Here is a 25,299-nt window from a genome sequence, read left to right on the forward strand (position 1 = left end):
CCAACTTTTGTCTTCTGAAAGCTCTGATATGATCGACAAGCTCTGATCCCCAACGCGAACCGGTAGCGCATGGCGCGAGATCGCGTGCGGCTAGTCCTGCCCGCCGCCTATACCTCCCTCTGCCTTCCAAGGTTCAACTTGCTATAGCTAGTAAGGTTCAAGGGGCTCCAAAGCAGACGTGACGTGTCTGACAGTCTGGCCACCCGCCGCTCAAGTTCACGAGGTTTGAGGGAGTCCGACTCGGTAGGTAGGTTGACTGACAGATCCGCCGAAGATTTACCTCGACCTCGACGGGTGAGTCATTCAGTTCAAAGGTAGGCTACTAAGTACTAGATACGCGGGACTCGGGGGCTTGAAGTTACCACTGCCTCTAAGCACCATCACAAAGGAGAATATCGACCTCCACTATAATCACATTACTGAGCCGCCGTGTTCGAATTAACTTTACAATGAGTCATAATACAGTATACAGAAGAAGACGCGTCGCAGTCACGAAATGAAGATCCGATATCAAACTCCACTATAATCACATTACTCGGCGTGTTCGGTATGTACAATAAGTCGTATACAGAAGATGCGTCGCAGTCGTATTGGTGTAGTGTCGGGGGGCGCAAACAGCAGTCACTCGTGCACACCTGGATGAAGCAAAGAAGCCAGGCGGCACATTAGAAGTGGGCGTAAATTAAAGGCAGGTAGCGCGATCAGGGTGATGGGCACGAGCAGATATTGACGTATCAACGCGGGGAGAAATGGGAAATGAACTGATAAAGGCAATGTGGAGAGGAGGAAAGGGCAGGGAGGAGGGAGAGAGAAGGGTAGAGGATGGAGGGGCGCATGTGGATTCTATGGCTACATTAAAGTATAATCAATAAGATTAGGCGTATAAACACACGAGGAAACAAAAACAAAAAACAATGAAGATCATTCTGTGGCGTACTCTACGATAGGCACATGCCCACCGCTACAACAAAAACTCGCATAGCGTACCAGCGCCTCGCGGGCCCAGACTAGTGGCGCGTCAACTCGACGGGCGTGTCCCGCCTCTCGATGAGCTCGTGAATGTCCACCTGGCCGCTCTGGAGACTAAAGTCCTCGTCCAGCAGCGTCGAGCCCCACATCCCACCGGCGTCCTCGTGGTCGCCGCCAGCGTAGGCATAGCTGCCACCGCCATCGTCAACGCCGTACTCGTAGCCATAGCCGTAGTTATCGCCGCTGACGAAGGGGTCGCCGACGCGGAACGCGCTGATGCCCCCGCCGGGCAGGATGCCGCTCTCCATGAGGCCGGTGTGGTAGTTCGTCAAGTCGACCACGCCACCGTTGCTGTATCCAGCTCCAACGCCGACAGAGCCCTCCGAGCGACTGCGGTACAGGCTGGGTGCGAGATGGTCGAGCCCGTAGCCGCTGGCGTTGGCGTGGTCCGCAGGAGTGTAGGCAGCGTGAGCGTGCGAGGTATCGTCGTACCCAGGGAGCCCCGCGCCATTCTCGCCCTCGCCCTCGTAAAAACGGTAGATAGGCGCAGGCTCGGACCGAGCTGGTGACGCGAGCTGTTTCTTGGCCGCCGTCTCCATCGCGGGAGCTGCGACGGGCTCGACCGCCTGCGTCGTGTAAGCAGGAGGAGGGATCGGTGGGCTCGCTGGTGTCGGCAGGTGGTTCGACGCCGGGGAGGTGTCCGAGGGCGATTCTGCTAGCGGGTAGGAGAGGTCGAGGTCCTGAGACGAAGTAGAGGGTTCGCTCGCAAGGCCGTTCCAAGTTGTAGCAACGTGCGCGAGTGGGGACACGTGAGGTTCGGGAGGCTCGACAGGAGGGTACGCGGAGTGAATGCTAAGTGGCGAGACAGTGGCAGGCTGGTAAGCAGCGCCGGGATTCTGAGTAGGGCTCGAGTAGGCATCGTTGGGAGGAAACGTATACGTAGGATCCTAGATACGAGACAACAGTTAATCATGTGAAATTCGGACAGACGGGACAATGAATCTCACTGGAGTGGGAAGGTACATATAATTCAGAGGCGACGGCGTGTAGTCAACCGGGAGACTGCCCGTCGAGTACGCCCCGTAGGGATGAGGCACGGGCGGCGGACGCACAGGCGTGCGGAACGGACCAGACACATGCGTTGCGAGCGACCTAGACCGCCGCATATTCCGCGAGAGAGAGTTAGATGGCAGCAAAAATTGTGGATACGCCGTAGGCGGCGGGAGCGAAGCACGGCGCCGCGCAAGGAGCTCTGCGTCTTCACCGTCATCAACAGCGCTCAGGACCTCGAGCTCAGTAGGTGTGGGCGAAATGTGTCGGGAAGGCGCCTCGCTCGCACAAGTGCTAGCCGGGGTAGACTGAAGCTGAAGTCGAGGCCGTGACAACGTAGAGGCTGCCCAGCACTGCTCGTAAACCTGAGATGGGTGTGCGTCGCCAGTAGACCTGGAATTGGGCTTTGCGGGGCGGAACTTGTACTCAGGGAACGTCTCCTGGTGCACCAGCGCCTCTTGCTTGGCTCTGATCTTCCACTCCTCTTTCGCCGCCTCGGGCAACGCGCGCCATGCTTCCGCCGCGCGCTTGGATAGCGTCTTCGCGGGGAGGTTGGGCTTGCTGCTACCATCCTTGTTGCAGGCGGCAGCTGCGGCGTTGTCGAGTTTGTGCTTTTCGGTATAGTCGCAGCGGAAGATGATGAAGGCGTTGCGCGGGCGGGGGATGTAGTTTGGGTCGTCAGCTGCCTTGCGCGAGAAACGGCGGATGGTAGATGGTGCCTTGCCGGTGAGAGATGGTTTCGACGACGGTTGAGAGGATGACGGGAGGTTGGGTGTCGGCGGGCGGGTGGAGATGGGTGGGGTATCATAATTTAGGGACGGCTGAGCAGCAGCAGAGGATGGAATGGAAGGTGTCGGTCTCGCTAGTGGGAACTGGGAGGGAACATAGGCCGGGGGTTCGCAGTACGACATGGGGTAGGATGGGACGGGAGCGTCTCCCTGATGATGGAGGAGAGCAGGACACCACCCGTGAACTTGATTCTGAGCCATGCCTAGAGTGGGGGAGGAGGGGGGAGGAGAGGGAGCTGCGAACGCCAGAGAGGTGTCGCGGGGTAGAAAACGGGGAGAGGGGGGAAGGCTAAATGGGACAAGTACGAAATTCGTGGGGCCCGTCATGCCTTTATAAGAGGTCGATCGTCAGGGCAAAGGCGAGGCAACGTCCCGGTAGAAAGAGAGACCCACAGGCGACGTCGACCTGTCATAGAACCGACGCAAATAGGCGCGGCGGAGTGACTAAATGGGCTGCATAATTAAACGCCCAAAATATCGTAGCAGATCACTAGCAGATCCCGCCAGATTTGATCATACACCCGATCCATTATTGAGATCAGGGTAATTGCCATTTTGTCATCCCGCCCTCGCCTGTTATTGTTTGGCGCCCGCGACAGCCTGCGACCCGTCGATGGTGCACGGAAGCGTCACCAGGGTGAAACCTCCGCCCGGGTGCCCGCTTCATGACGTACCATGCGCATCCACTTCTCCGTCGTGAGGGGGTACTTGGTTCTCCATATGTCGTAAATGCACAGACCTTCGACAACCCCGACAGCAACTCGGTTGAAAGGGCACAGTATATCTTGATAATAAGCTGCATTCGTCGTCGCTATCTTCACGGTTCGAACACCCGGGAATCTGGCGCTCGTACCATTCTACTTAGCTGCTGACGCCGCTGCATCGCCTCGCGAGCTCGATAGAGACAAAGGAAGTCAATGCGTTGGAGCTACCAGGGGAAATGAACTCCACGCGAGCCTGCGACGAGTGGTCGAAGAACTCACGAAGCTGATTGCCTTTCGATGCTGTGCCAGGGACCGTCCCCGCTGGCTGCGTGCAAGAAGCAAAGAGCAAGGCTGATTGCCATGCTGCTACCATGAGCACGCAGCTTCGCGGATACGGAGGTTCTTCTTCTGCTCGTTTCTGGTCTGCTGCTCTCCTTCTGCTGTGTGTTCCCGTCATTTCGTGGCTACCGAGGAATGACCGATCTGCTGCCTGCACGCTAGCGCATACGATCGGTAGCTACAATCCCGAGGGGATGTCGGAGTAGCCCTCATGACATGAGATATGAGAATGATTACTCGAGAACAATGGAGATGAAGTTGGAGGGAGTCTGGAACGGAGGCTGGAGGCACAGGTGCCATTGGCTAGCGACGGGACCTGCCGAACCCGACCGACTCCCGATTAGGCATTTCGTCGCTATGCTGTGTTGCCCAGATGTATGTGTACCTGCCTCAAATGGCAACCGTGGAGACCCCTACACCAGCAACAGCCCACCGATTTCTCCAAACTGAGCACTCAATTGTCTCGCTTTCAGAGCAATCGTGTGCTCTATGTCGGAACCTTATCCAACAGACAGGGAGCTAGTCTTCGTGAAGCTTGAAGGATGAAGCGCAGAACGTCCATGTTTTGTCCAGCTGCCCTCCGAACGTCCTGATGACAGACAAGCACCGCGGATCCCGAGGCTTTAGATGCTCCGAGCCCTTTCGCGCCCTGTCCCGCCGATCAGCCGACGCCGAACCTTCCCCTTATTCGACCAAGCTAGGCTGATCTTCGTCCGCTGCGGGACATTTTTAGGGCAGTCGTTTGGCATCGGCCAACATCGGCCTGTGAGTACGGTGCCCGCTCAACACCTCGCATCAGTATCGCAATATTAGGCGGGCTCAAAGTTAACGCAGACAACATGCCTGACAGCATGACCCGCCTGTTAGGCGCGCGCTTGCAATAAGCGCTCTCATTGTGCATCTCCGCCGACCTGGAGCAGCACTAGTGGCGTCGGATGGACGAGTCTTTGGCTCACCCAGAGTATAGACCATATGCCTCCTTCACCCTGATTTTCCTTCTTAGATGAACAGGTGGCTACCTAAACAGCGTAAGCACCGGCTAAGATATAGAACCAAGAAGTAGTTCGAGACAATAGGGATAAAGAGAACGTGTGATGCCTTCTCGATGAGCAGTAATCTGAACAGAACATTCGGTCATTTACACCGCAAATGGCGTGAGGCCTAGGTTCTCGTGATCAGAACTCAGCAATGTTGATGATATTGTGTGCACAGGCCTAATAAACAGATCGCACAGGCATGAACGCCGCAAATAACATGGTTTCTAGTAACAGAGGCCTAGAAACTCGATATACATTAGGAGACAGTGGCAACTAGGAAACGAGATGCGCTGTTGTGTATACACTTGTCTGACACATCCCGCAAGCTTGTAGCCTCGCAATGTACTCCTACTTTGCACTCCTGTTTCATTCTGTGCTTCGAAAAATTCCAGAACCCGCCATTGCTACTGAGTAGGTGCTGCGTAGCATGTTAATTCTGCGCTTCGAAAAGGCTAGAGCGCAGTAGGAGGTATTTTTCAATCAAACTTCCTATGTCAGAGCGGCGATCATGAGTGTATACATGAACGTTGCCGCTATGTACAGTCGATCAGGTTTCACATTTGCAACCGTTAACCGCTCAAAGGGCACTCAAGAAGTCCGCGGATGTTTCTCCTTGTGAAAGTATGCGCTTTACAGTAAACTACAAACAGTGCCTTAGACAGCTTGTCGCTGCTCGTTCACACATATTTCTATCAACATTACCGGACCTGGGCGGTTTTCTACGCAAACGAGGTACATATTCATGGTTATCCATTCTATGTTCTCCGTTACATAGCAGTGTCTACAGGGTGACTAGATTCTGTAATCCGAATCGAACGGCTCGCCGTACTAGTCCAACACAGTCCTAACTCCGACATCGTGACATAGTCCATACATCCAGCATCGCGGTTCTCGGAGCGTAAGACCCCTGCCGCCGGTATAAACGCAGGAGCACATTGTGGTTCGAATACTCGTCATGTGGTGGCAATAAATTTACCCGGTTCTTCGCGCTCCACATGTCGAGGAAAGAGAGCCAAAGATCCGGCGGTAAACCTTCCGGGGATAGCTCTGCTACTAGCCACCTCGAAGGTCGCCAGACGACGGCGATGTCCGGTCCGAGCTGCGCGGATAGGGCCACAAAGTGGCGATCTACAGCACTCAAACACGCATAGAATCGTGACGAAATCGGATCTCTAGGTCCAGGACCAATACGCTTAGAACAGATCGTCTTGGACCCTGAATTCTACCCCCTGGGTCGACCGTCATACTAACATGAGACTCGAATTCAACGCCAGCCGCCCTCGAGCGTTCGCAACCCCGAGTCCGCGGGAAAACGGACGTTACCGTCGTGACGTTCCCGCACAACCCATTGAATGGACGGTGCCAAAACTACCCAAGGTCCGTGCTCAGCGTTACGCTAGAAAGAAAGAAAAATAAATGTCTCCCTTAATACCACCATCCACGAAGAATGCACGCTTACCCATTATCGGCCTGCGCCAGCCCATGCGTGACCCATCCAATATTAATGTCGCGTCGCAATATAAATATGGTGTGGGTCGGCGCAAATTGGCCGTTGCACCGAGCCTCGAGCTGGCTCCCGAGAAAGGTAAAATTGAATGGGGCCCGTGTCTCAGATGCGGATCTGCGGCCTGGTGCGTTGGAGACAGAAATGGAGATGCCGCCGGTTGAGGAGCGTGTCCGAGCCTCCGAGGGGCACGGAGCCAGCACCTGGGGATGCAGTTAGACGGTGTCGATGCGAATGGAGAGTTGTGATAGGCGTCCGGGAGCGGGGTACGTGTTCGAGAGGGTGAGGCAACGGCGGAGAGGATGATGGCCGAGGTCACTGAATTTGGTGGGATGAGATGTTTGAATGATAACACTGAGGAGTCAGGGTTCGGAACGTTAGAGTGGGACATCTCTAGAATATGTTTTATCTTCATTCGAGTGTGTCATACATGCAAGAAACGCGTTACACAGTACAAGGCACTGTCAAGTAGGATTTGCGGCAAGAAGGATTCTGAATAATCATACAACAGACCAAACGTAAAGGCAGCTCCGAAGGTAGTAAACTGCAGCCGGGTGTGTACCTTCTACCAGCACATTTCTGTAAGAAGAAAGGATGAATTAGTTCTCCATCTGACTTAGAGGCGGTTAAGCCTTACCCGAGAAGACCGCCTCGCTCATCATTTACGGTGGAAACAAGTCGTTCCAGCGGTTCACGATAGGGACATGAGGATATCTCTCAATCGCTTCGGCTACTTTTCTGCCGTGTTTGCTGTCCGGGTGAACAACGAACTCGATAGACTGGATTGACTGGTTGTGTTGGTACAGGGCGTCAAGTGAGGGCCAAAAGGAGGAATAGTTCTGGTCCTCCAGTGTAGGAGGTCTGATTGCTGAAATACGGATCGCTGGGAGCTCGACCAGGGGAAGTTTGCACATGCCCGGGAGGTTTAGCGTAAGACGTTCTAGGCGGGGACAGAGAGACATAAGGCACTGCATTTCACCGACGAGATCAATGAAGAAGAACGTATTCGTCCCCATTTGGACGGACGTGAGTTGGGAACCGAAAATCTGGAGAAGGGTCTCCCATTTAGTCTCCCAGCTTCTGCAACATCCGCAGTACAAGTGACGGAGCGAGGGGAAGTTTTTACGTGGCATGATGAGGTCGGCCCCTTCGCCACCAAAGGCGAAGGCGAAATTCGTGAGGTAAGGCATCGGCGGAAGTGTTGCGGCCTCAGCCGTCAATGCTCGAGGTTCTCCTGCCCACGTATGTAAGGATAACGAACGAAGATGGGGTGTCGCGCTGCATAGTGCTTTGATTTGAGAAGGAGAGGTTCTCATGAGAAACGAAGACAGGTCCACGACTCTGAGTGAGGCTCCATGGGAACACAGAGCATCAACAATGCAATTTGGAACGACGTGATCCACAAGTTTCACTGATGTTGTCCTGAAATCGACGATGGAGAGGTTGGGGGAGAAGCGGATGATCTGGGAAAGAATCTCAAAGACGAAGGAGATATCGGCCACAGTACCTCTCTCCCCTAGCTCGTGCCGATCTGGGAATTCGACGTCTAGACGATGGACGAAAAGTCCAAGCGCGGTATCGATGAACGTCGGATGATCCTTCGACTTTTGCAGAGTTGCCGCCAGCGACCTGAAGGTCGAGGTACTGTAGACACGCAGCGACTTGTAGAGGAAGCGTATCGAAAGCTTGTACCATGATTTAGAGACTAAGGGGAGGGACCGGCGAGTCAAAAGAGACACTTCCAAGGGCAACTTGAATGGGACGTCCTCCGGGGGGTGAACGGGATAATAGGCCGACGTATAGTCGTAGATCTCTGGCACGAACACATCGTTGACGAATGTCGAGATGTCAAATATTTGCATCCACAGCTCTGGTGGTAGTGTCGGAGATGAGGTGACTTCTGGTTCAATGACGTCTAAGAGATGATCCTAGATACGACAAATTCTTAGTACGCGTTGAGCTGTTCAGACGAGAGGACGTACCATAGCAAGACAGGGTAGTAATTCAGACGACGGGCTGCAGTCAGACTTCTGAGCTCAGAGATAACCGCTGGAAGATGCTTGTCTCTGAAGGCTCTGATGGGACTGAATCTAGCCTTCCGTGTGCAGACTTTTCAAAGGCGTTTATTACTGTTTACAAAATTTGAGGCGGTCAACTTCTCGAACCAGCCACTCCAAAAACAGCTCCTCTTCAAAATATCCAACTCCGCAAAGGGCGGAGTCACATGCCTAATATCGGCATCTGTTTTCCCCGCTACATATAACTGTACACAACAGCAAACGTTAACGATGAGTGCGTCGTCCTGCGTCGTGAGACGGATTGCTATCTGTCGCTTCAGATCACCCAGTTCATTTCAAGTTGGAGGTTGAAGCCATAAAGTGCGAGCTCTGTCCTGAAGATGACAGAGCAAAACAGACTTTCTGGTAAGCCTCTGTCCTCTTCGGCATTCGCTGATGCAGTCCTGAGGTCGAGAATTTCGTACGATCTATTATAGAGGCACCGTTGAACTTCGCTTCTACCAACGAAGCTTTCTTCAACGAATCGGCCCAATCCTATAACCAGCGCCCGAACGTCGACCAACATGTCAAGGTGCTCGTATCTCTCTTCACGGCCTATGCAGACCTATTCGCATCAGACAAGGAGCCGACAATGACCATGATGGATTTTGCGTGTGGCACAGGTTAGTTTCATCCAATGAGAAGATTTAACACTTCTTATGCGGCGATAGGTCTCATCTCCAAGGCGCTTCAGGACTACACGAAGCGAATCGTCGGCGTTGATATCAGCCAGGCAATGGTTGACGAGTATAACAAGACATTCGCCGGTTCTGGTAGAGATATATCAGCTCGGTGTGTCAACCTTCTTGAAGAACCTAATATGCTCGGTGAAAAGTTCGACATCGTCGTTGTATGTTATTTTTTCCTTGACGTGGACGACCCCCACTTACAACCCACCGCTTTCTATCATGATTAGTGTGCATCCGCCTACCATCACTTTGAGGACGTCGATGCGTACACGCGTTCTTTGGTCGCCCATCTCAAGCCCGGTGGATCCCTCCTAGTTGCCGACCTTGTCAAGCCTGAATCTGCCTCGGACGACGGGAATCCGTCGCTTGCACATGACGGCGATCATCATCACGGACATCATGATGGCAGTCAAGCCCACCAGCACGCTCATGCTCCAGTTCGTGGGCATGCCGATCTCTTCCCCAAAGAAGTGCACCATATCGTCGCTCATCGTGGTGGGTTCTCCAAAGAAGATATGGAACGCACTTTCAAGGCTGCCGGCCTAGAGGAATTCTCCATGAAAGCCACTAGCAGCTCAGCGCAGATAACCATGCATGGTCGACATGTAAGGCTCTTCGTAGCTCGTGGCAATGTCAAGCGCGACGCCCCTCCGGCGGATTGATTACCTGTAGGGCAGTTGAATAAGACGTAACGTTAATGCAGAAATTATCTTGGTGATGTATCACTGTTACTTTACGGCAAATGTAACATACGTATGTAAGAACCTGTCAAAATGTTCTGGAAAGTTGCTAATCTCAGCATCACTAGGTGTTCCTTGAAGGTCTTCTGTTTTAGTTCGAATCTTAATGCCGTACCCAGGACGAAGGCCGTCAGGTACGCATCAGACACCGAGCCGCCACGAGGACAGTGCAAAGAATAACGACAGTACGACGATCTCATGACGACTCGGGCCTGAGATATAGGAGAACAGAGGGGCCCGCCGTCCACACTCCGCCTCCTCCCATACTCACTTTCTCCCATCGTCGAGCACCATGAGCGAGCAAGATGTCAGCCATGCCAACAAGGCTTACTTCGACGGCTCTGCTAGCGATTTCAATGAACAGCACGATAATCGACACCGGGCGCAGAGCATGGCAAACGAGATCCTTCGCACGCATGGGAATCTGTTCAAGCCGGATCAAACGTCGGTGCTCGACTTTGCCTGTGGAACGGGTACGTCCGAGCCTTTGCGCTTACTGTTATCTCCCTGCATCTTTGCAACGTGAGGACTAACTGACTATGATATATGGCAGGCTTAGTGTCGCAGGTGCTCTTGCTGCATGCGAAGAGCGTTCTCGGCGTCGACATTAGCTCCGGAATGATCGACGAATACAACAAGATGGCTGCTCAGCTGCAGTCGAATTCTCCCGGAAAAGAGATTTCCGCTCGCGCTGTGGATCTTATTGCGGATCCGGGTGCCCTAGGTGGTCAGAAGTTTGACATCATAACCGTGAGCTCTGTCCTTTCTTACGAGAATCCAGTACACACTCCAGGTTGACCACCCGTCCATTCCCAGTGCGCAGCCTCGTACCACCATTTTGACGATATCGACGCTGTCACCGAGATCCTGTACGAACGGCTCAACCCGGGCGGTTCCCTCCTTGTAGTCGATATGCTCGTCCTCGATCCTGGAGAAGAGCCCGATGTTCATCCTGAGACGGCTATCCAACCGGAGGAAGTGATTCGTATGGTTCCCTACATACATGGATTATCTGAAAACCAAATGAGCAGTGCTTTCGCCTCTGCTGGATTGAAGAACTTCTCGTTGTCGCGCTCGGACCGCAAGCAGGTACGCGTGCATATCCATGGCCGATACGTCACGCTATTTGTCGCACGAGGAGACCGTCCAGCAGTGTAGCACGATCACTTACGAGCGTCGTATTGTGAAAGTCTTCATTTTCTTTCTACAGCTGGAGTACATAAATTAATGAATAAGATAGCACATATATATGCGACGATTTCATACAGATGACCGGGTAAGATTTTCTGGCGACCACGCTAGAAGGTATCACGCGATCGAGAGCTTCCCACCAAACCGTTTCCTCGCCGCAACATCTGCGCGCGTCTTAATCGTTTGAAATGCCTCCCACCAAGCCTTAGCCCGCGCCTCATCCTCCGTATTGCCGACCTTGAAAACATCGTCGTCATCTTCATCCTCGCTGTCCTCCAGTAACTCAATGTTCTCATATATACCCCAAACCCGCCGGAGGATCACAAGCCAGCCCCTGAGGACCTTCACAGCCCTCTGCATCCCGTTGTCACCAGCATCCACGCACCGCTCAACGAACTTGCCAAACCGCTCGATGTCCCCGTCCTGCGGCATCGTATGCTGGCACCCCTTCACCCACACATCGAGCATCCCTAGCACATCGCCCACATCGCCCACAGCCACCTTGACCTTTTCCTCCTTCTTCTTCTCGCCGTCCGGGCCATCCGGTCTGACAACAACGACCTGCCTCTTGAGCGTCGGCCTCTCCTCGTGCTTCCCATACGGCGGCGGCATCTTCGGGATCGCGCGCACCTTGCGTTTCCGGTCCTTGATCACGCGCGGCGCCTCGATCTCCCCGCCCGCTGCGAGGTGACGGGCGGTGACGAGCTGCTCGCGCTGGACGTTGTACGGGAGCGCGTGGTACACCTCCGGCTCGATGGCGAGCGCGCGCAGCTCGTCGTCCGTTGGAGCGAGCGACTTCACGCCACGGTTCTTCTTCGGGGGTGTGACCCAGCCGATGTAGCCGCCTCCGCCTCTTTTGAAGCTTGTGCCTCTTCCTCTGCCGTAAAAACCGGTACCGCGGGTGCTCGCGCCGCCGCCCCGACCACGGGGAGCAAAAAGGCTGTTCTTGCGTGGAGAGATGGAGGTGCGATTATGCGGTCTGAGCTGACGGGTAATCTGCTTCACGTTTACATTCGGCTTGATACCTTTGACGAAGATACGCGGTTTTATAGGATCACCTGCACCAAAAGCCGGAGGAAGTAAGCCTGTCGAACGCTTTTCAGGAGACACTGATGCCCCAGTGAAAGGTGATCTAGGGCGAGAGACGGACCGCGAGCGAGAACGGCGCTCGTACTCGGAATTGAGCTCACTCCGAATACTCGCAGGTAGAGCATCGAAGACGGATCGATCAACTTGCGAGAAAGAGGGCAGATCAAACTCGTTTGTAGTTTGATTACCTTGATTTGGTGGCAGCTTGGCTTCAGGGCTCGGTTGACGAGGAGGCGGAGGCGGAGGAGTCTTGAAGCGCGCCTGCTGCTGTTGCTGTGGAAATGTCTTGGATGTCGAAGCAGTTGGAGCTCCATCCATAGGTTTCGTAGGACTGACAGATCCCGCTTTCTGATTCGGCTGAAACAGCAGTTTCCCCTGGCCAGGAGCAGCGCTGGTGGCGCCACCAGACGTACTCTCGAGTTTCGTAATCTGTATCGCGACCCCGCGTAGCTCCTTCGGATCAAACGCGAGGGCTTTCAACAGACACAAGGCTTGTTCTGCTATGTGCTCTGGAGAGCTGGTCGCGCGTCCTTGGGCGTCACCGAGTGGCGCTTGCTTGTTAAAGGTCTCGCAAAGACCATGGCCAAGGAACTGATACGCTGTTATGTATCATCTATGGGATGTAACATTTGATCAGTACACACCTTTGGGGCTTCGACAGGAGCGCTGGGATCGCGCTTCATGATCTTGAGTGTCAACGATCGACCACGCATGTTAATAGCATCCAACCGATGGGAAACTTCCACTGCCATATTTCGGATGAACGCCTCAGCCTGTTGGACATCCTGGAAGCGGATGCCGTACTGTGAGAAGGAGCAGAGCGACGTCAGCACAAATGAGGTGCCGCAAATCTGACTAGTCCCTCACATTAATATCGCACGAAACCGACTTCCTCGGCTTATCCGACTCCAGCGGCCTTTCGTCCACACCTCTTAGCGCTTTATACAACACCTCGCCTGTACCAGGGCCGAGCGCTGCACATAGCTGTCCCTTACTCTTCTTCATGAGTGTGCCTAGGTCTGTCGCGCCGAGCTTTTGCTGAGCTTTCTGACGAAGGTGATATCCGAAGCCATGCAAGTCACGAATGTCGAGGGGGGCAAGGTATTCGGAGACATCGGTCGCGTGTAGATGGAAGGACCCTGCGGGTTTGGCGCGTCGGGTTGCGAGGCGGGCGAGAAGGATGTTCTCGCCGATACCAACGCTCACTGGATAGATACCACGCAATTAGTTGAGTAAGCAAGACGAAGGAGTGACGTGTGCATGCCTTCACAGTCCGTGAGTCGTCTGACCTTTGACCTGATAGTCTCAGCCAACTCCTTCGCGTAGTCCCTTGTAGCGCTACCCGGAGCACCGGAACGAGTGAGATCTCCTCTGAGCGTAGCCACCGCCGTGGAGACATCAACAAGAGCCTCGTCCACGGAAACGGCCTGTAAGTCGTTTGCATACCGCATGAGGATGGTGTAAAACTGAAGAGAAATCTGCTTGTATCTCGATGGCCGTCAGTACACAACAAATGATATGATACATTCAGAGCAACGACTAACTTCTCAAACTCATAAGGCATAGTTTGCACGTCCGGACACAGCTTCCTCGCTTGTTGCAGACTGACGATAATACCATTAGTAACACACCGAAAAGGAATGTCATGTACAGCTCACCTCATCCCGCTCTTAATTCCAAACTTCCGCGCCTCGTAGCTCGCACTAGCAATCTCGCTGGTGCTAGACCCTCCACCCTGCCCACCCTGCGAATGACAAACAACAACAGGTGTCCCACGCAAGTGAGGCCTTTCGATAAGCCCAGCCGAGACGAAGAACGCATCAAAGTCGCAGTGCATGATGACGCGTCCGATTTCCTTCCCCTTCCCCTTGCTCTTCTTGCTGGGTGACCGAAGCACAAGCTCAGCACCCATCATGCTCACGCCTCCGCCACCTGAGTCACCGCCCCCTCCCGCACCATCGACATCGGCCATGATAGTATCTTCTGTGTCTTCAGCAGCGGTCCCCTCCAGTCCAATAGCGAACCCGTCTCGCTCAGCTCTCTCCTGTGCCTGCGCGACCAACGAGCGAAGCTCGGCCTTCCAGCTCGAAAGGTGGTGCAGGCGCGAGTTCTTGTAGTAGCCCTCGATGAAGTCGGGCGCGGCCGATGTGTGCGCAGCGCGCCATGCCGGATCGGCCATCACGCGTTGAGCATTGAGATTGGACTCGTGCGTCGCATAGCCGGGGACGCGACGCGCGTCAGCCTCACGGGCAGGGTCGGTGGTGAATAGTGAGTCCAGGTCTTGCGGAGCCGTCTTTGAGGGACCAGCTGTTGCTGCGCTCGTCTTGATAGGAGATGTTGATGACCTTGACACTAACGAGGGACCTGCTCTTGTAGATGCCGCCTCACGCTGGAGTGGTTTAGGTGCCTTCGACGCTGCAGTAGCAGGGACTGCCCCTGCACCAGCGATGCCTGTAGAGGATGCTTTTGGTTGATTCTGAGCCTGAGTGGACGTCTCTTCCAGCGATCGCTGCTGCTGGGTGTTCTTCGCCCCTTGGGTCACCAGCGCTCGACCCTGTCCGCTGGCCTGGAAGATGTAATCACGCCAAGGTAGTAGCGTCCCCGCTTTGATGCTATCCGTGATCCATTCGGGTCTCACGACCTTCATGTTCTTGAACTCGCGAACCTTGGCGGGGGTCAAGGAGCAGGTAATGATGTGCGTCCTGTCAATAAATTAGCGATATCCGCATTCCAACAGCGAGTGATTAGGCAAAAATGTATACATACACTATGCCCTTTGCGTCTAGGTAGGGCTGAAACACGCCCCCATATTCTATGACTAGCTTGCGCAAAGTTTGGACTGATGGCGTGGTATATCCATTGACCTTCGATGGTGTCAACGTGGAAGTGAAAATGGCAGGTTGATTGATCAGCTGGGAATCAGAGCACTCACATATATCGCTATCCCAGTGAATATCCCGCTCTTCACCCCGTCCTTCTTCCCTATCATCTGCGCATTCTGTATCTGAAGCTTTGCGCGCTTGCGTCGCATGTACTCGCCGAAGTTGCCGAAGTGAGCCTCTCCATAGACCTCGGTACCGTCATCAAATGTCTGTGCATAGTCGCCTTCGCTGACGATGACATCTCTTCCACCCGCGTGCGTATCACCTTCCTCCCTTTCGCGCTTCTTGCCTCTGGTCTTGACAGGTTCGGCTGGATTCGACTTCTTAGAGACACCATCGCTACCCTTTCCATCATTGCCGGCGGTAGTTTGTGGGATGTCATCGCCCGATAGAACGGCGGACTGGAGGATTTCGAGAAACTCGGGGTCGTCGGGGTCGTATAGCGCTGAGGAAGAGTTGCTTGCTGACGGGAAAGTCTGTGTTCCTTGCGAGACCATGAATGTCGGGGTCAGTCCAAGAACATGACGGTTTCAATGAGTATGATACGCGACAAGGTTGAGATTGAGGATTCTGCAATGAGTTGGGAGAAAAGGAGGAATACCCAAAGTGGACACGAGTCGACGTGTTTGGGTGCTTTGTCACTTTGTTTGTTCCGCCGCTATAGGGGCTAATTCGGCACTTCAACGTAAACCAGCAACATCGTGGTGGATGCAAGGTCATTGCATTAGATAAAATCATACGTTGAGGATTCCTGGAAACCAAGACACACAAAATCCTGTTTCCAGGTCCGTTTATGACTGGCGACGTCACAGTGATTGTTCGGGTACCATATGCCAGCGTAGAAGTGTACGAGTACGCTGCAATCGAGTCTATGTTTATCTACGCTACTGGAACCATTGTTCCTCTTTGAGCTGATCCATATCTGACGGCTGGTCAAGCTTGGTACTAACTAACTGAAGATCTGGATAAAATTCTCTCATATCCTGAACCCAGCTCTCTGCCCACCCGTGACGACGCCCGTCAACCGTGCTAATCTTCCGTAGAGGGCACCGCGAGCGAGCAAAAAGAGCCTTAAAAATTACAGGTTCGGGTCTTCCTTCCCGAGCAGCACAAAAAGAAAACTCGGACAGGTCCGGCAGAACCAAAGCGTTGAAAAGGTGTTCTAGCTCGCGATCCCACGTGACACTAACGACGAAAACCCGGAGTCGGCGATACGTTGCTGACCCTCTGGGTAAAACGATCTGTGATGTTCCAAAGCGCCGACGTTCAAAGCAAGGCGAAAAGAGATATAGCTCCTCCAAGCGAGGGAGGAGATCGGGGGCACCTGAAAAAAGGACCCAGGATGAACTCATAGTTAAGAAGCCGTTCTTGGCCCGGAAGTCCAATATCAGTTTGCGCAGGTTGGACGACTGCAAACTGACGTGTGCACCAAGGTGGAGCGCCTCTTGACGTGTTTCATCACCGTGACCAGTAAACATGACGTGCAAGTTTGAGACCCGGGTCTTATCCAGACAGAAGTGCGTTTGGTTGCCACTACGTCTGTCTTCAACGCTGCAGTTGACGACGGATAGGGACTTCAAATTGGGTAGGTCATAAAGGCACTCTTCTAGACCGTCCCACAAGACACGGTCACCGTGATAGTCAATCTCCAAAGCCTTGCAGGTGGTCTTGAAAGCGTCGATACCACTCGCTGCAAGTCCTCCGAGACCTTCTTCGTTGATGTAACGGACATGAATGTGCATTGGGAGAAAACGACACCACGAGAATAGCCCCGGGCAGCGAGCAGAGCGCGTGGCCGAGTTGGACGGACTGGCGTTGAAGTGTACATGCGTCCATAGCTTGGGCATACTGATCGCGACAGCCCTCCAGTGTCGACAGACGTGTGAGAGGAAGAGGGATTGTATGAAATTGAAGTGAGATCCACACCGAGTGTACTCGAAGATGATGAAAAGGACGTCATCTGGCACGCAGCGTATGGATGATAAGAGTCCTACGGGCTCTGTCTTCGCGTCCTGCAACTTGGTCTTGGGGTTGTGAACCTGGGCTACGAGAGAATCGAGCCGGACAACACTCGCTGAGAACTTTACGTCGGTGTCGCGAAGCTGACTCTTCTCGACAGCTAACATGGTGTTATGGTTTGATGCAAGGCAGGGTGTCAAAGGTGTCTGGATCTGAAACTGTTTACCAGTGTCCATTAATCTCGACGGATCAAGAGAGGTGCCCTCAAAGCGCTTACATCAACCGCAGTAAGACTAGCAATCTAAGTGAAGGCAGTCAGCCAGGGCTCACTTCGGGTAAATTTCCACGTACAAACTGTGCGTCTCTGTTGAATGCCATAGCGCGTCGCAAGTCCTATCCAAGTTGATCCTTCAAACGGTCTCTGAGGATGTTCCCGTCGGCGAGCCAGAACCTAGTAGTCTCTGAGACGCGGTCAGGTATCAACCGATGCACGTTGCATGAGCGAGCATAAAACGTTTCGGCAAAAAATACGTGTGGTGACCGTAACGTGGTCACAACTTCATTGGCGGGCGTTTTGAGATACTCTCCTAATCTTTCCGGCGACGAGCGGCGATTAACCTTCTTTCGCGTTTTACGCGCCGTATAAATATAGAACCTCCCTCCCTCCCTTTCTCTTACACACGAAGAGCGGCGAAGCTGCAAAGGAAGAGTTCATTTACAAATAAAGACGAAGCGCTCTCTCATACCATAGATCATAGCTGTGGCAGAGTTGTAGCGCGGCCGCTGATCGCGGCGTTTGAGTCCTTGCCTCTACATACAGACTCCAAGTGCAGTCGCGAGGACTACACTAGGCCAGGGGACACATAGAGTGCATACCCACATGACCCACACTTTGCTTCCTTTTCCATCTGAGGGAGAAATACACAAGTCGTTTGCGGATGCATGGGTGCAGTGACTAGTGAAGCAATGACCAAGGTCAAAGAGCGCCCAGTCGTGACGGAAACCCGAGCTTAGGGCAGGCGGGTAATGCAGAACCGTGCGAACGTACAGAACTGAAGGATTTACCTTGTTCGTGAGATTTTGACTTTGAGACACTCCGCCAACATATAGTACTATAGTGGCTCACCCATGCCCATTTTCACGCGCAGCAAAGACCTGACGTAGACCGACAGCATAGTCACTATTATCTTCGTACATATTGTCCTTGAGTAAAAAATGGAGATATAGAGGTAAGTCGACGAGCAGCAGGGTAGCAAAAGACTATGATATAGAGACAGAGGATGGTATATGAACGACCGTATATTTTGCATATCAGCGAGAAACTTGCTGCCCTAGGATAAAGCAATCAAGGAGCGAGATGGCCTGCGACATGTGGTAGCCAGCGAGGGTGCGGGGTGATGCAAAGGAGAGAAGAGCACTGCTCTTAAGAAAAAAGGTGCGGACGAGTGAGAGCCCTAGTAAAACCCTCTCTGACTAGGCGCATGAGACGGCGAAACGACATTCGAAGACGGATACCCCGACATCTGATACGACTGCCACAAGCACCATCAGCCACACACACATCATCGCAGCAGCATCCCGACGACCCACTCACCTCAGCGCTATACGGCGGGCTCATCGGCGGATTCACATAGCGCGACTCGGACCCGTCGCGGCTCCGCAGATCGTTCCGCAGGTCGTACGTCGTCCCGCTGACCGACTCCGAGCCTCCCGTGAGCGCGCCCGACGTGAACGCGGTGGGCTGCAGGGGTTTCTGCGCGTAGGACCGGTAGAGGTCGACGTAGTTGGCTTCGGTGTCGCGCCACTTGCGGAAGAACCAGAGCGCGGCGCACGTTGCGACGAGCGTGGTCACGGCGAGGACGGCGAGGCCGGCGATGGCGCCTGAGTCGATGCCGCTGGTGAGGTAAAGAAACGTCAGAAAAGGAAGGACAGGAGGAGGGGAGGAGGGGAGGAGGGGAGGAGGGGAGAGGGCAGGGTGACATACTTTGAGGATGAACCAGAAATATTGTTAACGTTGTTATACGTTGTAGAGTCCCCGCTGCCGTGTCGTTAGCGCTAGTACCAAAATCGGCAGAATATAAACGAAGCGTACCTTGCCAGCGTCATGACCTCGGCGTAGTCAATGTTCAAGAGCTGAGTTGCAGATTGTGGAAGATTTGTGAGCTTTAGTTGATGTTCCCCGGGGCCGAGGTTATCCGCGTGGAAGAGCATCATCTGTGTATACCGCATGGCCTTGTTCGAGCTGAAGTTCATGGCTGGCTGGCTGTCCAGCTGCACGGAGTACTGCCCGGTATCGGAACCAATGGTTCCGTATAGCGATATTACGTCGCCTTTTGAGATGAACTGAGCATGAACCAGAAGATGGTGCTGGATGATGACGCACCCTAGAGTAGATGGGAAGTCAGTCTAGATGAAATGTGAGGACAGCAAGGGTACGCACAGTGAACTTTAAAGTGGCCGTTGCGCTGGAGGTTGCGCTCGAACTTCGCGCCTGTCAGTCTCTCATTCACACCGGCTAAGAAATAGAATGTGCTCACTGCCCAGTCCCGTTATTATAAAGCTGAACGTATGGTGGGTCTGTGCTCCAAGCCTGAGAGGGTTGATACGAGAAGGCGGGCTCCGTGTCTTGTATGATACTAGAAACAAGCTGCTGGTCGCTGTCGCCCACTTCCGACTGCACGACAATCTGATACATGTCAGTCACGTCTATTCCGTGCTCCCATGTGCAAACCCCACAGATAACACGCACCAGGTCAAGGTCAACGTAATGTCCCGTCGTGTCCGTGTTGGTGATCGACAATTTATGCGTCCCCTGCATCAGCCCACTCTGGTTGAACAGCAATTGCTGAAAAACCTCGGTCCCCGAGTAGCCGCTGAGGTTCGAGTAGGTGCTGTCGTCGACCTGGACGGTGTACGTTCCATGATTGACCCGCTTCGCACCGTAAATCCACACGCCGGTGCCGTTGAAGGTGAGGGTCGCTCGTCCGCCGGTGACGTTGCAGGTGGTGAAGGTGCCGGCATAGTAACTATGCAGGTGAGACAACGTTTGCTCGATCAATTGAAAAATGAGAGGACGTACAGGCTGGCGAGGTCGTCATCCTGGGAGCTGCCTGCCTGCCAGTTGTTGTCGAAAGTGATGAGGGGGACCTGGTCATCGAGGAGGGTAGTGTAAGACGGCATGATTAGTGGAAGAGGATGGTGACGGGAGACATGGGCGTCGTGGTCGCGGGGATTGTTTTGTATTATGAGCTGGTCTCATGTCGCCCTCGGAAGATCTGGGCGGGGGCACTGGCGTCGGTAGAGCGTCGGTAATCATGCCGACTGACAGCGAAGCCCCTGAACGTGACTGCGAAATGTCAAATCCTATTCACACCACCAGAACAACTTGGTCATTCCACCTCACGTCAACATCGACGTCGACACGGACGATCACCAACATGCCTGCGTTCGACACTCACAAGACGCTCCCAACAGAGCTCTGGATCAAAATCATCGAACACGCCACTTGCGTAGACAACGTCCTCGAGCCGGACATCTACACACACGCCGAGCTCATCGGACCCCTGTTCAACAGAGACCACCACCCTGCGCTGAAGAGGTCGCTGGTCACACGGCGCTACCTGCCACGGGTCTCCAAGACATGGTACCAGCTCGCCATTCCCTTCCTCTACCAATCAATATGGATCGGCCGCAGCCGCGTCCTCGCGTCTCTCAGCGCTACCCTCCACGACTCCGCATGCAGATCCCGACGCGTCGATCCCCCCGACGGCGACGACCCCCGCCGGCGGCCGGTGGGCGCGTACACGATGCGACTCGACGCTGCCTTCTCAGATCAGAAGCCCCACCGCGATATCTGCATGGAGAATGAGCTCGACCTGCTCGCGGCCGTCATCTCCTGCCTCCCCAACCTCGTCATCGTCTCTTTCGCGATCAAGACGCCCCTCTACGACCGCGTCCGCATGCCCAACGAGGTCATCGACGCCCTCTGCAGCGTCGGCAAGTCGCTGAGAGTCGTCGATTGGACCAACGATCGCCTCCTACCCACAACTTCAGACGTGCACGACCTGCTGAAGGCCGCACCCAGCCTGCGAGTATACTCCTGCCACGCGCTAGTCGCCTCCGCAGGCCCCGAAGAGCTCCACCTCCCTCCTCTACGCTCTCTCACCAGCCTCACCATCTGCGACTGGCCCATAGAAGACACCCGCCAGGACCTCATCCCGTCCTGTCTCCCCTCCCTCCGCCACATCACATTCATCCAAAGCAGAGACACCGCAGCCCCAGGCCTGCACATCGACCCCCTCCACACCCTCGGCGCCAACCTCACCTCCGTCTTCCTCTTCATCACCACCTTCGAGCACAGCAGCTACTTCCAAGCCGTCGCATCCAAGATATCCGCCTGGTGCCCCCGCCTGCAGAGGCTCGGCCTCTCCCTCCCGTCGTGGCTCACGTTCCCAGTCCGCCTGCAGCCACCGCCCATCGCCTCGCTCGCGCTGCGCAGCCGCCTTCTGCAGGCGCCTGACGCCGACTACCGCTACCTGCTGGAGTCTCTTGCAGCCATGAGCGCGACGGCGCCCTCGATCAAAGTCGTCCAGTTCATCGACCGCTACAACGTCAGGGACTTGACCCTCAAACATCGCAAGACGCTTCGAGCTGGGCTCCAACGTTTATCGACTGTTCGGCTTGAGGATCACAACGGCGAGGCTATCAGCTGAGGTGCGAGCGACGCTCTTTCGAGTAAGGTTGGGGAACTGAAAGGACTCGTGTACTGAGGTAAAAGCCAACGTTCTTTAACGAGCTAGGCGCATCTGCCTGACTGATATTGAGTGCTCTCTGAAGCCCATCAGAGCTGCCCTGGTTTTCCTCAACCTTCCGAGCTTCTGTCCTTGCGCCAGGGACGGCACCGAAAGGTCGCTCCACCATGGACTCGTACGACGCCATCGTCTGCTCGCGCAAACTATTCCCGCTCACACGTGCGGCGCTCATAGGACGCGCGTTCAGCCAAGATCCAAATCCAAGAGGTAACTAATATTGTCCCATGATATCGATGTAAAGCAGAATATACAGATGCCAGGTATGTGATTCGTGTGAGATACAGAAGTCCGTGTGATGACCTGCAAAGAAGAATGACAGTTAGTAAAACGCCGAGAAACAGCAGGGGGTAGGGTAGTTCAGATAAATAAATTGGCAATGTAAGATTGTCTCCACAGCGAAGCAGAACAGGTCTGAAAGGTTCATCCGAGGAAAAGGGGGGGTGGTAGAGGTGTACTCACGCTAGGTACAAATACAAGCCGTGATGGCACGATGCCAAAGATCAGAAGGAATGGGCGAAAAGTCTGCGGAAAGGAAAGTCAGCATAATATTACAAAACTGACATCAATAAAAGAATCAGAAAAAAAAGGCAATGTAAAGTTTCCGCAGAAGAACTCGGTACAGGTCTGAAGTATATCATCCCGCTAAAAGCTGAAGGAAGCCCGCCACTCACCATCTATAAAAACAATAAATCATCACAGAGAAGCCGGGATCGGAGGCATCGCCGTCGCCACTGGCCGCCAGCGCATCTGTCTCCCCGGCGACGGCGCCCCGTACTCCCAATCCTGCTCCTCCTTGCCACCACCCCCCTCCGCACCGTCGACATCGACATCGTACGCATCGCAGTCCTCGACGTACACACCGACACCGACACCGTCCTCGGGCTCGAGGAGCACCTCGCGGCTCCCGCGCTTCTCGCGCAGCTGGAGCTTGCGCAGCGCGGCGATGAGGTCGTCCGCGAGCGGCGCCGCGTTCGGCGGGTCCTCGCGGATGGGTTCCCAGCCGACGGGCGGCGAGCCGGGCGGGGAGATGAGGAAGTTCTTTTCGATCGGAGGCGGGTGGAGGAGGTGCGACGAGGAGGAAAATGAGGAGGCGGTGAGGATGGGGTTGGGGTCGGAGCGGTAGACGCGCATGATGGTTGGGGAGCTGGAGGGGGAGCTGTGCGTCAGCATTCATGCATATCAACAAATGATTATTGGTGGAGAGAGAAGGGATTTCAAGCAAGAATGCATCTATGGTGAGGGAACAAAACAAAACATACGCATCAGCATGCTCAAGCACCAACGGATCACACGTCCGCTTCGCCCGCTCTGCCGACTCCTCATGATAAAAAACGACGATAACACGCGCAAACGACGGCATCGGCGCCCACTGGTTGATCTCGCCGAACGTCGCAAAGTGGCCGCGGAGGAGATCGAGCAGCTGCGGCTGCCGGAAAAACTCGGGGGGCACCCGCGCGATGATGAGCGAGTTAGTGCGCTCAGATTCTTCGGGCGCGAGCACGCCAACGGCGGGGCGGGTGAAGGCAGAGGCGTCGGGCATTAGTGGTATGTAGCGTTAGGTTGCGATGAAAAATGAAATGAGATGAAAAGGAAGAGGAGAAGAAAAAAAGAGGAGAGTGGATGGATGGATGCAGGAAGAGAGGAGCAGTACTTGGACGAATCTCAGCGATGGGATTCTGGACATTTTTATCCGCCAGGGTATCCGCTTATGTAAGCGGAGAGCGACTCCGGCTGCCCACGTGGGAGCACCGCCTGCACCGCTTGTCGCTGCCCCAGCTCAAGCTAGCTCAAGAGGCCGGGCGCTCTTCGTCACTGGGCCGACTCTTGGCCGATACCTGCTGCGTATAGCACCGGTGTTAGACGCCAAAGGTCCCCGACTTGCTGCAGATGTTCCCGATGGAAGCATCGCCCAGTGTCAGGCGGGATGGCAATGTTCCGATGGAAGACTTGACTCGTCAGCCAAGAGCCAAGTAGTGATCATGAGAATGGAAAAGTATACAATGGGTTACAGTTGTCTACGAAGATACACAGCACACGTTTGTATTCGTAAAACGTCGTTATTTTTTGAGATCAAGCATCAAACATCTCCCAATGGTCACCACTCAGACACGCGAACAGCGACACTCAAGAACGCAACCGCTTCTCCACAGCCTCCTGCTTCGCCTTGAGCGCCTGCACCTTGTCGTCCTTGGACGCGTTGAAATCGACCGTGACCTGGTTGAATCTGCAGTATACGTTAATGTTCGCAAGTGCATCAGAAAGAACAGCAAAAGTGTCATCGCTGTGACAAGGACGCACGGGTTCTCGGGTGATTTCTGGAACTGCTTGAACAAAAGATCCTGCGGAATGCGCGATTTAGCACCAGTACACATTTGCAACGCACGCTTGGAGCTGCCAAGCCCCGCTGGGAGTGCGACGTACCTGGTATTGCTGTAGCCGCAGTCCGGGGTGCTGTGGAGGGATAACCGTGTCAGCGATGCTACCCTCACGCCTGAGACACAGTGGAAGAATGGATAGACACGTACGTCTTTTCTGGCTATGGGCAGCTCGCGTTCCTTGTATGCCTCAAATGCAGCCTAAGTTTAGTGTTGATGTTAGATATACGGTGCGATCCAGGGCACGGCACAGCACTTGCCTTGAATCGTCGCTAAGATGCAAAAGACAGGGGGTCAACTCGAGCCCTCTCGGTACGTCAAAACTTAGCGGACACGCACCTCAGGATGCCGCTCGATTCCAGCTGCCTGCGTACCGACGCTCGCCTTGTCCATCCTCGCAGTAACTATATCCAGGAGATCGAGCGCATTATCAATTCCCGTCGCAGAGAAACTCTCTGCCTCTACCGGCTTAAACTCCTCCTTCTCCTTCTCCTTCTCCTTCTCCTTGTCCGCCTCTGCCTGCTTGCTCGCGCTCGCAGCGATCGCCCCAGGGCCCGCGGGCGGTAGGTCTTTGCCCTTGCCCTTCTTCGCGCCGGCCTTGGGCGCAGCCTTCACCTTGGCGGGCGCCGCGCTTTCCTCCTCCGCGAGGAGCCGCGCGAGCTCAGCCTTGCGCGCTAGTTCGGCCTTGCGCTTCTCCTCCTTTTCTTCTTTAGACTTGTTCGACTTGGAGCCGTCCGTCCATTTCTCGGCTTCTTTGCGCTCCTACACACGACAGAGATGCCACAGCCGTATGATGCACGCGCGACGTGCGCGGACGGAACACGAGGCAGAGGCGAGGAAGGGGAGCAGGCAGGCGCCTCTGTGTGAGCAGATCATCGCAGCGCAACGCAGTGACTCACCCGGTCGGCGGTAGCTGCGTCCGCCTTCTTTGCCTCGTTCTCGGCTTTCTTTGAACGCCCACTTTCCTTCTTTGCGTTTCCTCCTTTGGGTGCCATGGTGTTTAAACCTGCTGAGGAGGAGGCGTGTGTGGATGATGGACTAGGGGATGAGTGAGCTTGAGATTTGGGCGGCTGATGTCACACCGGGACCGGATCTTATCTAATCGGGAAATATGA

General features: G+C 54.5%; 9 protein-coding genes across 9 annotated transcripts; 2 read left to right on the forward strand and 7 right to left on the reverse strand.

The window, feature by feature from the left end:
* Nucleotides 1-931: 931 nt before the first annotated feature.
* On the reverse strand, nt 932-3,800 carry CONPUDRAFT_162758 (uncharacterized protein). The gene is made up of 4 exons (XM_007766841.1): nt 3,791-3,800; nt 3,201-3,735; nt 1,977-3,136; nt 932-1,916 (listed from the first exon to the last, which is right to left on the reverse strand). Exons 3-4 carry the CDS (start codon nt 3,132-3,134, stop codon nt 1,008-1,010), a joined length of 2,067 nt encoding a protein of 688 aa, XP_007765031.1. The 5' UTR covers nt 3,135-3,136; nt 3,201-3,735; nt 3,791-3,800; the 3' UTR covers nt 932-1,007.
* Nucleotides 3,801-7,053: 3,253 nt separating this feature from the next.
* CONPUDRAFT_70361 (uncharacterized protein) lies at nt 7,054-8,376 on the reverse strand (the record flags this gene model as incomplete). The annotated part of the gene is made up of 2 exons (XM_007766010.1): nt 7,054-8,319; nt 8,374-8,376. The coding sequence occupies 2 exons, from the start codon at nt 8,374-8,376 to the stop codon at nt 7,054-7,056; spliced, it is 1,269 nt and encodes a 422-aa protein (XP_007764200.1).
* Nucleotides 8,377-8,695: 319 nt separating this feature from the next.
* On the forward strand, nt 8,696-9,927 carry CONPUDRAFT_118520 (S-adenosyl-L-methionine-dependent methyltransferase). Its single transcript, XM_007766842.1, has 4 exons — nt 8,696-8,814; nt 8,886-9,071; nt 9,120-9,298; nt 9,365-9,927. The coding sequence occupies exons 1-4, from the start codon at nt 8,790-8,792 to the stop codon at nt 9,797-9,799; spliced, it is 825 nt and encodes a 274-aa protein (XP_007765032.1). The 5' UTR covers nt 8,696-8,789; the 3' UTR covers nt 9,800-9,927.
* A 242-nt stretch (nt 9,928-10,169) lies between these two features.
* CONPUDRAFT_150397 (S-adenosyl-L-methionine-dependent methyltransferase) lies at nt 10,170-11,035 on the forward strand (the record flags this gene model as incomplete). Its single annotated transcript, XM_007766843.1, has 3 exons — nt 10,170-10,350; nt 10,431-10,627; nt 10,694-11,035. The coding sequence occupies 3 exons, from the start codon at nt 10,170-10,172 to the stop codon at nt 11,033-11,035; spliced, it is 720 nt and encodes a 239-aa protein (XP_007765033.1).
* A 150-nt stretch (nt 11,036-11,185) lies between these two features.
* Nucleotides 11,186-15,536, reverse strand: CONPUDRAFT_87988 (DNA repair protein; the record flags this gene model as incomplete). Its single annotated transcript, XM_007766844.1, has 9 exons — nt 11,186-12,748; nt 12,802-12,960; nt 13,025-13,362; nt 13,422-13,645; nt 13,702-13,761; nt 13,816-14,859; nt 14,924-15,021; nt 15,090-15,248; nt 15,273-15,536. The coding sequence occupies 9 exons, from the start codon at nt 15,534-15,536 to the stop codon at nt 11,186-11,188; spliced, it is 3,909 nt and encodes a 1,302-aa protein (XP_007765034.1).
* Nucleotides 15,537-15,923: 387 nt separating this feature from the next.
* On the reverse strand, nt 15,924-17,620 carry CONPUDRAFT_162763 (uncharacterized protein; the record flags this gene model as incomplete). The annotated part of the gene is made up of 3 exons (XM_007766845.1): nt 17,350-17,620; nt 17,276-17,299; nt 15,924-17,216 (listed from the first exon to the last, which is right to left on the reverse strand). Exons 1-3 carry the CDS (start codon nt 17,374-17,376, stop codon nt 15,924-15,926), a joined length of 1,344 nt encoding a protein of 447 aa, XP_007765035.1. The 5' UTR covers nt 17,377-17,620.
* A 1,433-nt stretch (nt 17,621-19,053) lies between these two features.
* CONPUDRAFT_49001 (uncharacterized protein) lies at nt 19,054-20,178 on the reverse strand (the record flags this gene model as incomplete). Its single annotated transcript, XM_007765929.1, has 5 exons — nt 19,054-19,341; nt 19,439-19,481; nt 19,536-19,684; nt 19,748-20,024; nt 20,078-20,178. 5 exons carry the CDS (start codon nt 20,176-20,178, stop codon nt 19,054-19,056), a joined length of 858 nt encoding a protein of 285 aa, XP_007764119.1.
* A 1,267-nt stretch (nt 20,179-21,445) lies between these two features.
* On the reverse strand, nt 21,446-23,423 carry CONPUDRAFT_162766 (Calcipressin). The gene is made up of 5 exons (XM_007766846.1): nt 23,069-23,423; nt 22,481-22,953; nt 22,269-22,331; nt 21,829-22,109; nt 21,446-21,763 (listed from the first exon to the last, which is right to left on the reverse strand). The coding sequence occupies exons 1-2, from the start codon at nt 23,347-23,349 to the stop codon at nt 22,503-22,505; spliced, it is 732 nt and encodes a 243-aa protein (XP_007765036.1). The 5' UTR covers nt 23,350-23,423; the 3' UTR covers nt 21,446-21,763; nt 21,829-22,109; nt 22,269-22,331; nt 22,481-22,502.
* Nucleotides 23,424-23,744: 321 nt separating this feature from the next.
* Nucleotides 23,745-25,219, reverse strand: CONPUDRAFT_80132 (DUF1014-domain-containing protein). The gene is made up of 7 exons (XM_007766137.1): nt 25,084-25,219; nt 24,524-24,946; nt 24,445-24,456; nt 24,335-24,385; nt 24,231-24,260; nt 24,108-24,148; nt 23,745-24,033 (listed from the first exon to the last, which is right to left on the reverse strand). The coding sequence occupies exons 1-7, from the start codon at nt 25,177-25,179 to the stop codon at nt 23,934-23,936; spliced, it is 753 nt and encodes a 250-aa protein (XP_007764327.1). The 5' UTR covers nt 25,180-25,219; the 3' UTR covers nt 23,745-23,933.
* Nucleotides 25,220-25,299: the final 80 nt, after the last annotated feature.

Source organism: Coniophora puteana (genome assembly GCF_000271625.1).
Source record: "Coniophora puteana RWD-64-598 SS2 unplaced genomic scaffold CONPUscaffold_2, whole genome shotgun sequence".
NCBI classification, from domain to species: Eukaryota; Fungi; Basidiomycota; class Agaricomycetes; order Boletales; family Coniophoraceae; genus Coniophora; species Coniophora puteana.

Coding starts and splice junctions, on each gene's coding strand:
- CONPUDRAFT_162758 (XM_007766841.1), bottom strand. CDS start 3,134: ATGACGGGCCCCACGAATTTCGTACTTGTCCCATTTAGCCTTCCCCCC. Junction 1,917..1,976: donor ATATGTACCTTCCCACTCCA/GTGAGATTCATT, acceptor TCTCGTATCTAG/GATCCTACGTATACGTTTCC.
- CONPUDRAFT_118520 (XM_007766842.1), top strand. CDS start 8,790: ATGACAGAGCAAAACAGACTTTCTG. Junction 8,815..8,885: donor AGAGCAAAACAGACTTTCTG/GTAAGCCTCTGT, acceptor GATCTATTATAG/AGGCACCGTTGAACTTCGCT. Junction 9,072..9,119: donor GGATTTTGCGTGTGGCACAG/GTTAGTTTCATC, acceptor ATGCGGCGATAG/GTCTCATCTCCAAGGCGCTT.
- CONPUDRAFT_162766 (XM_007766846.1), bottom strand. CDS start 23,349: ATGCCCGACGCCTCTGCCTTCACCCGCCCCGCCGTTGGCGTGCTCGCG. Junction 22,954..23,068: donor GTGCTTGAGCATGCTGATGC/GTATGTTTTGTT, acceptor CTCCCCCTCCAG/CTCCCCAACCATCATGCGCG.
- CONPUDRAFT_80132 (XM_007766137.1), bottom strand. CDS start 25,179: ATGGCACCCAAAGGAGGAAACGCAAAGAAGGAAAGTGGGCGTTCAAAG. Junction 24,947..25,083: donor ACGCAGCTACCGCCGACCGG/GTGAGTCACTGC, acceptor TGTCGTGTGTAG/GAGCGCAAAGAAGCCGAGAA. Junction 24,034..24,107: donor CAGAAATCACCCGAGAACCC/GTGCGTCCTTGT, acceptor CGTATACTGCAG/ATTCAACCAGGTCACGGTCG.